The sequence below is a fragment of the Anopheles marshallii genome, chromosome 2, assembly GCF_943734725.1.
Source record: "Anopheles marshallii chromosome 2, idAnoMarsDA_429_01, whole genome shotgun sequence".
Lineage (NCBI taxonomy): Eukaryota > Metazoa > Arthropoda > Insecta > Diptera > Culicidae > Anopheles > Anopheles marshallii.
Window position 1 is genome coordinate 32,479,192 of NC_071326.1, and position 13,814 is coordinate 32,493,005.

General features: G+C 44.7%; 1 protein-coding gene across 1 annotated transcript; it reads right to left on the minus strand.

Moving 5' to 3' along the window:
- Window positions 1-1,702: 1,702 nt before the first annotated feature.
- On the minus strand, window positions 1,703-13,517 carry LOC128717872 (cadherin-23-like). Its single transcript, XM_053811544.1, has 20 exons — window positions 13,506-13,517; window positions 12,188-12,389; window positions 11,635-12,079; window positions 9,276-9,541; window positions 9,116-9,210; window positions 8,214-9,038; window positions 7,953-8,140; window positions 7,544-7,885; window positions 6,988-7,472; window positions 5,101-5,313; window positions 4,915-5,024; window positions 4,656-4,813; window positions 4,443-4,570; window positions 4,242-4,351; window positions 4,028-4,148; window positions 3,416-3,523; window positions 2,755-3,359; window positions 2,095-2,642; window positions 1,936-1,999; window positions 1,703-1,852 (listed from the first exon to the last, which is right to left on the minus strand). Exons 1-20 carry the CDS (start codon window positions 13,515-13,517, stop codon window positions 1,703-1,705), a joined length of 5,175 nt encoding a protein of 1,724 aa, XP_053667519.1.
- Window positions 13,518-13,814: the final 297 nt, after the last annotated feature.

Genomic DNA, 13,814 nt, shown 5'->3' on the forward strand with positions numbered 1-13,814 from the left:
AAATTAATAACAATTAACATGCTCATATGGGAAGTGTAGTGATGGTAATGGTTGATGTATTATACGAAAGATAAATTTACAAAGCAATTAATCGAGCTGATTGATATCTACATGTTATTTTTTAGAACTTTTAATGACGCAAATTTTTGCTGCTAGTGAATTTTTTACCAAATATATATAAAAAATAATATTTTCTTGTCGTCGGGAATTTGTCGTGTTTGACTTGTTATGTGTCGCTTGATATTCAAATCTTAAATATTATTTACGTCACATTTTCGCACCAATTTAGTGTCAACAATGTATTTATAAATATGTTTGGTTTGTATGTATTGTTAACATTTTCCGAAACTTAACTATAAACTGTTAGGATTAATATAGACAGAAAAGCTGTTTCACTGATTGAAATTAGGTTATGCGGACTAGAACTGGCTTACTAGTATTAATTTTGGCGTTGCGTTGCGCGAGCATTGGCGTCCACCACCTGTATCGTTCCAGTTTCCAGAATTCAACAATATTAAACAACAATAGCTCATTAAAGAAGGCTTGAGTAATTAAGCAATATCGATCTATAATTGGAAAACCTCGAAAAATTTAAAATTTAAAATATTAGAAAAGAATTTTTAAAACATCAGAAATTGCGAAAGCTAAAGCTGTAGTGTCATTCTTTCGAGTAATTCGTTGTGAATGAGAAGCTTTAGCATTTTTTTTGTTCAATAGATTCGCCATCTTGTGGTGTTGAACCGATGCCTAAATTTAGCAATAAACAAACGTTAGATTACCATTTCTTATCGTAAAAATGGTACATAAAATGAATGAGGCACGTGCAATGTCACATCAAACTTCCGGCCTGGGTGTTACGTGTGCTTAGAAGTGTATGAAATGCACAGTTTAACTGCTCTGTTTACTGTAGCTACACGATCCATTAGTAGTTATTACGTTATTAAAATTTACAACCAATTTAATAACATTCCTCACACGTTTGCAGAGGAACACCGAAAAGCGGAGGATATATGTGCGAATATACGTTTTTAATACTTTAAATTGAATTCCAGCCACTTAATATGCAGCTCTGTGTGCGTCCAGTGATTGCGTGTGTGGTGAAAAACTTGGTGAAAAATAAAGTCCCGTGGGGAGACGACGACACTGGTCAGCAACGTTGATACACGCTCAAATATCCGTCGACCGTTCCGATGCTAGCTGGGTATGGATTGATCCATATTTTATCCTTCCCATCGTATAAAGTGTCCGTTTTAATTTGCATATATTGTGCACCTCCCGAGAAAGCGAAAAGGGATTAACAAACAAAAAAAAAAACCCCTAAACCAAACCCCCGAACCACAAACTCCAGATAGAATGATGTTTTACATCCTACGTTTCTTTATTACATACAAAAAAAAAAAACTGTCACAGCCGAACCATGCCTGTTTAGTAGCTTTTACGGCGCTTGTGTATCGTTGTATCAGCAACAAAATGGCCATGTTGAGGACTCCATATTGCTTTTCGGGTGGGGGAAAAAAGGCCCATCCACATATACGCACGCATCTGATATCATTCGTGTAGGTGGAGGTTGTGGCGATTAGAAATGTGCAGAACACTGCTCGGCACCTTCATTATCACCACAGTTCATCCAATAACAGTAAAACGTATTTACAGCTAAAAATTAATACGGAAACAAGCCATTAAATATCCCGCATCGGTGCAGCTAGAACCGATGGGACAGTTCGTCGTCGGTTTCGTCCAGTTTTTTATGATTAGTGCCATCGCCGGGTTCGGCGCTTTTGTCCCGTCCGTTGGCCATTGGATTTAACGAGCGCTGGCGTAGATGCTCGAGGAAGGCAGGATTGAGGCTCTCCTGTTGGTGGAAGGTGGATGGAAAAAAAAGGGGAAACGTTATCGCTCTGTCCGCGTTCATTATGGTGCAGTGTTGAACCATACCCTTCGCTTCGGCGAGAAGATATCCTTGTCCATATCGTTGAAATCAGATTCTTCCGATTGAAGGCTAATGGTAAGAGATCCAGTGCACACCCCACAACACAATTAATCGTTTTATGTTGTCCTGCATCAACGCTAAACCCCCACCACCATTCGACTTACCTAAGATCGTCGTAAACTCCGCCACCCTTACGGCCAAACTCGTTATCGTTAAGCACGGGGTTGGACCCTTCGATGGAGAAGATATTCGTTGTCGGTACGTTGCGCGTCGGCTTCCCGTTCAGCTCGGACGAAATCGAACCAAAGTCCGTGGCGGACAGTGCTTTGAGCTGACGGTTCAGGCTGCGAATCTTGATGAAGAACGCCACGAACAGAATCACGCACAGCACGGCTAGGGCCGCGGCCACCACGATCAGAATGATCTGGAGCGTTTCGTCCGCTTCGGTGAGCGATTCCGCGGCCGGCGGTGGCACATCCTGCAGCGTCAGGTTGCGACGGAACAGTGCGGCCTTTAATTCGGTGACGAAGGTACGGTTCGAGGAACGCTGCTGTATCCGGCTGGCCTCCACGGCCTGATTGTCCTGGATGAAATGGGTACGGACATCCGTCAGGGCGGTGCTGCTGGAACCTTCCTGCCGGTCGGTGAGCGTTTGGTCGATATCGTCTATGTTGCATTCCATGCCGTACGATGCTCGCAACGTGATGGCCAGCTAAAAAAGAAAAAAAAAAACCCGCCCCAACCACGCGCCGACACAAATATTTAGTTAGGATGGATAGAATCACGAGGGCAAACCAGCTTGGTTTGGGGCGTGCCAATCTTACAAACTCTCGCACGTCCGGCTGATCAATCTCCGGGACGCTGTTCATAAACACGAATGTCACACGGTTCGACTCGGACACGATGTACACCTTCGCCTCTACCGTATCGTTGTGCGTATCGTCCTTATCGAACGCGATGATGGTGAACTGATAGTATCCCTTCTGGTTCGGTTGTACCTTCTGCACCAGCGTCAGCTCCCCGGTGGTCGGATCTAGCTGGAAGGGCAACGTGTCCGTTGGCAGGTTATCGCCAACCGCCTGTTCAGAGCCGGCGACCACCTCATACCGGATGATTTCATCCTCGTCCGGATCTTCGGCGTACACGCGGAACAGTGACTTCTGCACGCGGTCGTTCGTGGTGATGCCGGCCGCGTAGAACCGTTGCTGGAACACCGGCGGATTATCGTTCACGTCGTTCACCTTGATCCGGACAACCAGCAGGGACGAGGACGTATCGTCCAGCGTTGCCGGTGGACCGTTTTCGTTGTTGGTGGCTACGATGCGTATTTCGTGCGCCGGTATCTCTTCCCGGTCCAGCAGCTCGGCCAAACGGAGCACATTCGCTTCCGCATCGAGCGCAAACAGGTGGCTGGCGTTGCCGTACTTCTCTGCGGGCGGTGGAGTTGAATCAGAATCGTAAGTGTGAAAGCCCTGCTCTACCTACCGTCGATGAAGTAGAACACGTTGGTTTGGGCACCTGGTGGCAGACCGGCATTCTTCGGATCCTCAGCGAATGGTAATTGCCGTCTCTCGTCTAGACCGTCTTCATTTTCTGCCGAATTAAACAGACGTACGGTGAGTGGTTTTGAGGTAGGTCTTTCGACTGCTGCACGCTAGCTTTTTCGAGCCAGTGCCCTTCCCGGACGTAACGAACTTCCGGGTCAATGACGGGCGTAAAATTACGTAGTAAACTTATTTTTGGTACCCTTGTTTGATATGACTGCAAGGGGGCTGGTCTAGAGATGCGGTTCGATTCACACCCTTGTTTCGACGCGTGTTAGTCCGGATGCCAAAAGGACAGAAAACCCTAGAACAAACTTTAACGGTGTACTGAAAATAACCTCAGGTTTAGTGTGTAAAAACAAAAAAGTTTCACATCACCGTCCCGTGCTAATAATACTAAGATGTTTGCTTCGTCTAATTCAAGATTAAATCCAAGAATGACAAAAAAAATGCATAAATTGGTGTGATTTCGACTGAAACCGTGATGTCTCTATTATATCCAAAAGTTCGTGCGGAACATAGCCTTGAGGTCGGCAAGAGTCGTTCAATTTACCTGTGAAATCCGTATCGTAGCTCGTTTGCGAAAAGACCGGTTCGCCCGTCATATTGATAAAGACGATGTAGATAGCCGTCTCCGACTGCCTGTCGCCCCCATCGCGAGCAATCACGGTAATCTGCGGGAATAGAATTGTGTCAATAATGACAATCATCCGGGCAGCATCTCGGACCCCGGACCACGGCATCGTTTCTCGCCGCCCAATACGTACGCTGTAATTTTTCGGAAACGGTTCCACTGCTTGATCGTTTTCCAACACCAGCCGGCCCATTTTCTCGTCCAGCTTCTCCACCCGGAACAGCTCGTGGTCTTGCCCGTTGTCTGGCGCCAGGGAACGTAAAAGTTCAGTTCATTAAGGCGTGTGAGGCACCACAAGCTTTCGATGGCAGTTCGGTCCGCTGTGTGTACTCACCGTTGGTGCTGCGAAGGGAGAACGTAACGTGTCCGTATATGCCACCGTCATCATCGACGGCGACAAAATTCGGCAAAGTAGATCCGTTGGTATCGACCAGGGCCGTTCCATTTTTTAATGATTCATATCTTAACGTGGCAGAAAAAAAGGAGAACAAAATGTACACGTTATCGGTCGTAGTGTCTCGTCACCAAAGCCGTGGTAGCAGCTTACTTCAGTCGGAACTGTGCATTTCGCGTGGGGTAAATAATGGTTGGGCTGTTGTAATTAAATGGCATAACCACCACTTCGTAATCACGTGTTTTGCAGTTATTTTCCGCTGGTTCGGGCAGTTCGATAATCGGATTGTACTCGCTACCTCTATCGCAAGCCTACAGAATGTGGGGATTTTTATTTTTTGGTAAAGAAGGGTTTAATTTAATGTGTAACCACATTTGGTACATTTATCATCAAAGTCTAACCGAACGCTCACCTCAACTTTCAGTGCCCATGTTCCGTGGAAGCCTTTTAAATCTTGTGTCACTTTTAGCGATGCACTGTACTCGTCCACCCGGTCCAGGGAGAATAATTCGTTATCGCGCGCTAAAGATGAAAAGCATAGCTTGCTTTATACTGTACCAAAAAAAACAAAGGTTGCTATGAACCACATGAACCCTACCCGGTAAAATCTCTCGCACGTAGTAATTGATCTTTGCGTTTGGCGTTTTCCTGTCATCTAGATCGGTGGCAGTAAAATCCACCTTTATGGTGTGTCCCTGTTTGGCGTCCTCCGATACTTGCAACTCTTCGGCCGGTAGCTCAGGCAGTTCCGGAAAGTGGTCGTTGATATCGAGCAGCATCACGTTAATGTTAGTTGATACACGGTTTTGAACTGCATTGGTAAAAAGGCATTGTGCATTAGTGTTGGATAAGTCTGGTAGAGATGCTGACCGAATGCATGACGCTAATTCATGCTTCACGCTTTCATGAAAACGAGATCTTCTGAGATGTAAAGTGTTGCATGTCTGCTAACATCTGTTAAGCATTTAAACGTTGCATATCCATCAGACGAAGGAGGGAACCAAAAAACCCAAAAACCCGAAATCTAACACCAAGGCCACACAAGAACTACATGACCTACCGCACAGCTCAACCTTCAAAACATTTGGCAGAACTGACCATAAACAAGCGTTAGGTTACAAGACCCGAACAATCAGGAAACCCTACCCTATGGGAAAACACGGAATCCTTGCAAACGTGCATATCATTATACCGAACTCCGAAATTTTTTTATGAGGCATCAGAGAAAAGTCCTCACACATGTCCAAGCACATGCGGAAGAGTTTTAGCGTGGGAAGGTAGGGCAGTTAGGTTTCCGTCCAAAGAAGGCGCAAAGGCGTCACACCAAAACACATCAACCCATAGACAATGATATATTATAAAGCCTAAACCCTTAGACGGACATACTTAATCTGGATTGGACCCACGGTGAGGCCTCAATGATTCTACCGCTATTAAGAATCCGAAACGTGATGTTCGCTTATTCGAAGTCCACCAAACGATGGTTTGAGAGTAGAAGTGAATCGTTGACTACTGGGAAGAGATTACACGGCAAGTACCAGTTTGTCACAAAATGATGTCCCTCATCAAATTGCATCGCGGTTGCAACGCTGTGGGAAATTAATTAGTTAAACGATCCTTTTCAAACTTTCAGGCAATAAAATACATCCCTTAAGTAAACTTTTGGCATATTCATTTCATTCATCTTCCATACCATAACCGTACGATCGTACCTTATAGTTAACTTCACTCATTAGATTCTGTGCAACATCTGGCTGCAATATATTCTGAGGTTAAACTCACTTTTTTCTTCATGTCTGTTTAAGATTTGTCCACTTTGGGATTCTTATTTAGTAGGTACTTCATAATAGTATGTTTCGATGGGTCTTAATTCTGGTGCAATTGGGGAGTTCATGTCCTTCGGTAAGAAAGTGAGTGACTTGGGTTCGAATCACTCCAGTAATAGGGAATAGTGGCACGAAGCTAGATCAGTTCAGAAGATCGTAAGGCACTCGTGTTGTTTCTACAGAGATAACACACGCAACTGTAGACATGTAGAAAGTAACGAGCTAACAAACGTGCATTAGTTTGAGCACATGAACAGATCGCTTCATGTATTTCCTGGCAATTTTGGTAGGATTCTGATACTTCAATTCATCAAGGATTCCTCAAACTTGTCCTTGGCGGTGAAGAACAGTAGCCCCGGATCCAAGATGAGACAACGAGGCTTCGTCAACAGTTGGCACTGAGACTATTTGCCACAAGTTTGCACAACATTTTTTCGTGATGTTGTTTCTAATTTGATGACATTTTCACCAATTTTTGAAAATTTTGTACCATTTGGAATATTACTTATCCTCCTAATCATGGACACCACCAGACATCATTGAACTCCAAGCGAATCACCCAGCTTTTGACACTCGACACATGATTCTAATGACTCTTCGCTAAAAATCATCTGATTCTTTAAGCACAACAACCGGTCACTTCGCATCCGCATACTTACTGCCAAATCCGCCCGCATTGTCCACCATCACGATATTGATCATTATACTTTCCAGACCACCATCCCGATCGAGCAGATCGTTGTTTTCCTTCACATACACCCGCCCGGTACCGTCGACCTCAAAGTATCGCTGCAGCTGCGGGAAATCACGATAGTTGATCTCGTACGACACCGTATGGTACGGTACATCGCGATCCTGATCTTTGCCCACCACCTGGACGATATCGGTGTTGGAGGGTATTTTTTCGAACTTGTACACCAGCCCATCGTCCGGGAAGGGATCGTGATACGGTTGCTTGTTGTTGGTGTCCATCAGGATGATCGTAAACACGTGCCAGGTGCCCCATTTCCAGTCCGACACGGTAATGTTCTGCCGGACAACATCGGTCGGCGGTGTGTCGCAGTCGATGGATTGGTTCGCTTTAACCCTTATGATACCGTTCTGATCAATATCCATCCAATCTTTATGGGCGGGATCTATTGGTCTGTTGGTGGGGAAAGAGAAGTGTACAAAGGATTACCCTGGTTGCATTCAATTTTCCGGTCCGCCACTTACTCCATTGTAAAAGTCATCTCGTTGTTGCCCGGTCCATCAATGTCGTATGCTATAATGTTGCCGATAGTTACACCGGCATCGGACTGTTCCCTTACCGAACGTTCGACCTTCAGCGTATCCTCATCGAAGAAGGGTCGATTATCATTTTCATCATCTATCTGGATCGCCACTACCATCTCCACCATGTTGGGCATAATTGTTTGATTTCGATCGAGCAAACGAATCGACAGGAAGAGCGTATCGTACATTTCGTAATCTACTTCCAGCTCAAACTCTGGATTCACCCTAATCGTTCCAATCGTTCTTTGGCGACTTTCCTTAACCTCGTGTATGTAGAAACAACTAAAATATCAACAAGACCAGCATTATGCAACTGTGCAGCTGTAGGCGGTAGGAATTAAATGATTACTTTTCGTATGTTTCAGCCTTGGCACGAACTCCACTCTTTGTCCCATAGCTGTTGCTCCAATCGATGCTAAATTCCAGCTCCGCTTCCGTATCTGGATCGGTACCGATGATCTGTGCCACTTCTTCCTCACCAATGATAACCTCACTTTCTGCGACTGAATTCTCTAGGATGTGCATCGTACCGCGGGGCTACAATAGTTAGCAGAAAAAACACCAGCATTGCGTAAAGATCGGTCGACCACATCGGCAGCAGATAACTTACCAAGCTAATCTGCGGAGGTTTGTTGTTCACGTCGATTACGGTGATGGTCAGTTGCGAAAAGATCTGATGTACTGGTTCATTCTTTTCCGTACGCAGCGTATCTTCACCCTGCAGCTGTACGATCACCTCCTCGGCGATGTCGTAATCGAAAATGTCTGCCTGCTTGGTTTTTACTTCAAACCGATACAACGGTTCACCGGATGTGGGATCGGTACCGACCGGCAGTTGAACTACTTCCAAACTTTCTGACAAACGTCCCAAAACGGTCAGCTTGATGCTATCGTCAATGTCACGATCGGTAACGGTGACCGTCGCTAACAGTGTCTCCGCACCGGTCGTTTCTTTCACGCTGGTCTGATAATATTCCTGCCCGAACTTCGGCACCTCATCGTTCCAATTCCGAAGCCGTATCGTAATGGCTTGAGTGTTCTGGTGCGTCTCGTCGATCGGTTCCTGGGCGGTAACGTGCAGCAGAAATGTCTGCCGCTCGGGCAGCTCGTAGTCCAACAGGGAAGCGTTGATTATGTTGATTGTGAACGACACCAGCTGGTAGCCACTCTCCGGGATGATCGTAAACGTGGTCGTTGCTTGCTGTACACCGCTCACCGTTTCCGCCAGGCGTACATCGTACCGGGCGTGTTCGCCCAAATCCCGATCGTTGATCGTAAACTGCTCGAACTTTAGCTCCATCACGGTGTTTTCCCAAAATTCCAACTCAACCGGATGCATAGCTATTTCGGGGAAGTTGTCATTTTTGTCGTTCAAAATGATGGCACCCTCGCTGGAGGTACTCAACAGCCTGTTGTGGCATTTGTAGGCTTCAATCTGGTTGGATAATTGCAACAGATGAAATCATTAAACAATTATGCATTGCGTTGGCCAGTACACGCGCGTAAACGTACCGTAAATATGTACAGTTCGTTCTGTTCCTCGTCACGATCGATGGGATGCACCGTGAGCCAACCGTCCTCTCGTCCAATTTCGAAATATTTTTGGTCTATATGATACAAAGCCATAAGTATAGGTAGGAACATTGCTCGTAGTGTAGCTGTGTATGCTTACATTTCGGTTCAGCAGTCTTCAGTTCGTAGCAGATCGGTTTGTTTAGACCGGTGTCTCTGTCGATGGCGACCACGCGCGTCTCAAACTTTTCCTTTTCCATGATGCGTTCGCTCGTGAACGGGCGACTGAAAATTGGTGGACGGCTATCGACGTTCAGCACCTGCACGATGGTGCTCATGCTGAAGGAGTGTGTCCGATCCAGATCGTACACGGTGGTGATAAAGTTGAAGATAGCTTTCTCGGTGTAGTCTAACGCTTTGACGACTCTGAAATGTTAATATTTTAGCTATTTAATAATCGCCTGGTTGTAATTAAAATCGTTTGTGGCAGTGATGGGAAAGTTCCACATGGGATGTAACACAGAGTGCAAGCATACATCAAAGAAGTTTTTGCATGCTAATCATTAGATTCGTATGTATTTGAAGGCTTTATTATTTCCCTGTTTTAAATACAGGTAAAACCCCGTTTGGTAGTTGGTTGGTTTGTTGAATATGCAACATAATCAACATTCAACTAATTACCCAACCAGCTTATTACATTGCATGAGTTGAAAAATTCAATTGTAATGAATGTTGTCGGATGTAATAGGTATTGTTGTAATTAAAATATGAACCGTAATATAATATCGATTTTAAGAAAAAACCTCGACTGTTACAAAGCTCACATCAAAGGCAACATGACATTCACGCTCAAGGGTTCTAATTAGAAATCTGATGCATTACTGTGCATGGAAGCTTAAATTAATGGGTATGCAATATAAAAAAAAGATCTTAAACGATGTTGGGTATTGACGAAAATCACAGATGAGCTGCTACATTCGAAATTTAGCTTTTTATTTTAGCAAAGTGCCCAAATCACCATTAGTGAGGGTTTAGTAGGCTGTGTTTTTTATGATCGATTCGTAAACACTGAAAGACAAGGATGATGAGGTACGCTTCGTAAGTGTATCTACTCTTTTCTGTTATCTAAACGAAGACTGCAAAGCGATCAGAAAGAAAGATACGTTTTGTTAATAACTCGTCCATTAACTTAAATAGCTCTTAAAAGGCGCAGTTGAGAAGGTTTTATGGTTCTCTAGCAAAAGAATTTGCTATGAGCCATTACAATTACGTCAGTTAAATAAAGTTGTCTATTAATTGTAACCTTTTTTTACAACAGCACAATTGTATTGTTAAACTCTTGTGGAAAGCAGCACACCGGGTGAAATAGGACGTAAGAATTTGTTTAAGTGTCTGGGTACTGGGTACACACAAAACTATACGTTGGACTAGATTGTAAGCCTTTGCGGGGGGAAATCCTGGAGCCTAGATGAAACACCTTTTTCTTTTTCATTTCTTAACGGTGCATCCTTGGGGAGCTTCTTCGTGTTGGTTTCTTTATTCTGTCTAATTAGTAAAAATACAATTTTCCTTAGTATCTTAGATCCTAGTCCTTGCTCGACTGGTACCATACAATAGTACCACCGAAATAAGCGCTCCATTGAGACTCTCAGAGAGGTCTCAAACATATGAGGCAAAAGAGAAAATAGTGAAAAAAGCGACGAATGCAATCATATTCAACCTTGTAGAAGGAGAATATAGAAAAAAAAACCCTGATGAACAAAAGGAGTGTAAACAAACGACGCATATTGAATGACAAGCAAACAGGAGCCAATGTCTTACGTTTGGTTTATCTTCAAACCCTAATTTTCCAGTGTCAAAACCATAGCAACCGTTCTCAACTACGTATTGGTGAGAAGTGCTGCATTTCGGTGAGAGATGGCAATCAAATTCGCTTATTTCGCGTTATTTTTCTAAGACTGTGTGTATCATATAACATAGTTATAAATAGAAGCCTCAACATTAATAGACCAGCTGTTATAGCATGCTTTACACGCCATGGGCAGATTAAGTTAACAGATAGCCTATCATTTAGATGCCTCTAAGTGGAGTCAGACATCTGTTGTAAAGCCATCAAATATAACTGTTTTAATTTTAAATTGGGGTTGCTATCGACAGAAGAGGGCGATTACGTAAAACACCGGAAGGGATATTTAAAGGAACGGAGGGAAGTAAAGTAGGAGCATCGGTATGACCAAGAAGGAGAGTGGCTATAAAGGAGTGTTCAGTATGGGAGTAGCGGACTTCCAGAAAGTCCAATTCAAGCAACCAACAACTGGACTCATACCGAGGAGAAGTGGAGGACGGATTTGCTAACAGCAAACCTGGTGAATGATCGGTTACGAATACGATTTATGATTACATTCAACTGGTTAAAGTTGAAAGTTGTCGATAATATTTAATATCTTTTGTTAGAAACACTTTTTTTTGTACAAAGTTAAAGCAACTTAGGTCTGCAAGCAAACGCAATCGCCACTCACCTCAAATAGTACAGCTTGTTGTAGTTGGGCTGGGGATGCGATGTAGCTGCCGGCTGGTAATTAAAATGCTCACCAGCACCGGCCGCATCGTCGATCTCGAACGACAGCTCGTTCGTGCTCGAATTGCCAATGCCGTTCACTTGAAACCCATCCGCATGGTAGACGTTGAACAAACAGTCGGAATCAAAGTCACCGCGCAGCTCTTCGATTTCACAGTTGCCCTCCGCCGTCATGATGGGCGCATTGTCAAGAATGTTGACCAGCGTCACCGAAATGATGTACGGTATGGCCGGGTTTTCCACCACCAGCAAAATGATGTTGCTCCGTATGTCCACCTCGTAGTCCTGGCGACGATTGATGTAGATGCACCAGCGGCCATCGTTGGCACGCTTCAGCTCCACCTCGAGGTTGGATGGGGCCGCCCTTATGCTTGGCTCGGGTGGTCCTGGTGCAAAAAAACGGGGACACGTTGCGTTTGAGTCAACCACCGGCTGCAATCGTTGCGGGCCACCATCTGTCACTGCATCGGTGGGTGACGATCCATCTTACTTACCTTGGTAGTTGAGACACAGCAGTACGAACGGGGCTTGCATCTCTTCCACCATCCACACATCCTGCTGCAGCAGCGCATCGTCAAACGCGGCGAGCGAAATGTTTTCCGTATTTTCGCTTACAAACTTCGGTTCACCCCACTGCTGGCAATGTACGGCAGCGATGGATAGCAGCACCAGCACGGACCACAACAATGCCGAGTACTGCAAAAAAAAAAAAATGAGTCGGCAGACGTAATTACCGTGTGGCAGTAAAATCACTCAAACACACGAATGGAACCCGACACACTTGTAATCTTATTTGTTTGTACGGTCACGCCGATACCGCCAAACGGGGATGCAAAACATGCTGCCCGTGTCATGTTTTTTTTTTACTTCCTGTATCGTTCGGAAGCTTTCTTGCCACCTTGCCGCGATGCCGCTGATGACGGTTTTCATCAATCACGGTGTGAGTGACACATGACATGGCAAACGTATGAGACATTTCAAACCCCGAGGAGACGAATATTGGCGAACAATTGTGGTAACGCACACCCATCAATGAACTTGCCAGTTTGTTTGAATTCGCAAAAAAAAAAAACATCCGTGTGAGCTGTGGTCAATCCAATCTCGTGTGCCTTATCTCGTTGCATTCGATAATACGGCGCAGGCGGAAGCGAACACTGGCCGTAAAGATTGTTGTCTATTGCTGGTATTTTTGATTAAGAAAATCAACCGTGCAACAATAGGCCGATACAGTCAAGTACCACTAGAGTGGTGATTAGTCACCCGGATCTGGTTGCTGGTGGTGGGACGTTATCGACCGTAGCCTTGTTTTTTTTTTTTTTCAAACGCAAACAATTTGATTTTCTATAGAATTTCACTACAGGTGAGTAGTTTTAAACCGTTGAAATCGATCGCAGCGCACAATTAAACACTTCGAGGTGCTTTAAAGGTCCTATCGCTGATCACGATGGGAATTTTCCATTACACTAATAACACATTTGGAAATTACCATGGTGGAATATCTTGCATCACATTTCATCGCTCTGCATTCACACACTGCTCACGTTTGCGGTACACATGCAAAATCGCTTCTTCTCACTATTCACTCACTCCTTCTTCTATCACTCACTCACTCACCACACTCCGACACTACGAACTACTGCGAATGCGAAAACTAAACAACAAAAAAAAGGCCACACTTTCCCGACAAAACGGTGCACGGGTACGGTCGACGGGTAGGTTGGTATTTGTTCACAATTAATCATGCGCCTGCAGAAGACAGCTTTCAACTGCTGACGCGAATGGTCTACCCGATTGTCATCGATTGCTCCTCACCGAACGGGGCATCGTCGGCGACGGCCAGATATCATCCGCTATCGGTGATAAGAACCGTCGATTGCTTTTCACTATTAAAAACAGCCTCCCCTGTGATAAGATAACGATGATGGTCGTCGAATACACGCTACCCCGGTTGATGCAGGTAGGTTAAACTTTATCACTAAGTGGAAAGCGAAACAAAAAAAAAGAGAGTCAGAGGGAGAACGAGAGGAAGAAACAGAGATTGTATATTATACATTCACCAACTCCGGTTTTGTGTTCTATTGTCCCCAGCTGGTCGGTGCGTTCGGAAATTATGTTGCCCGA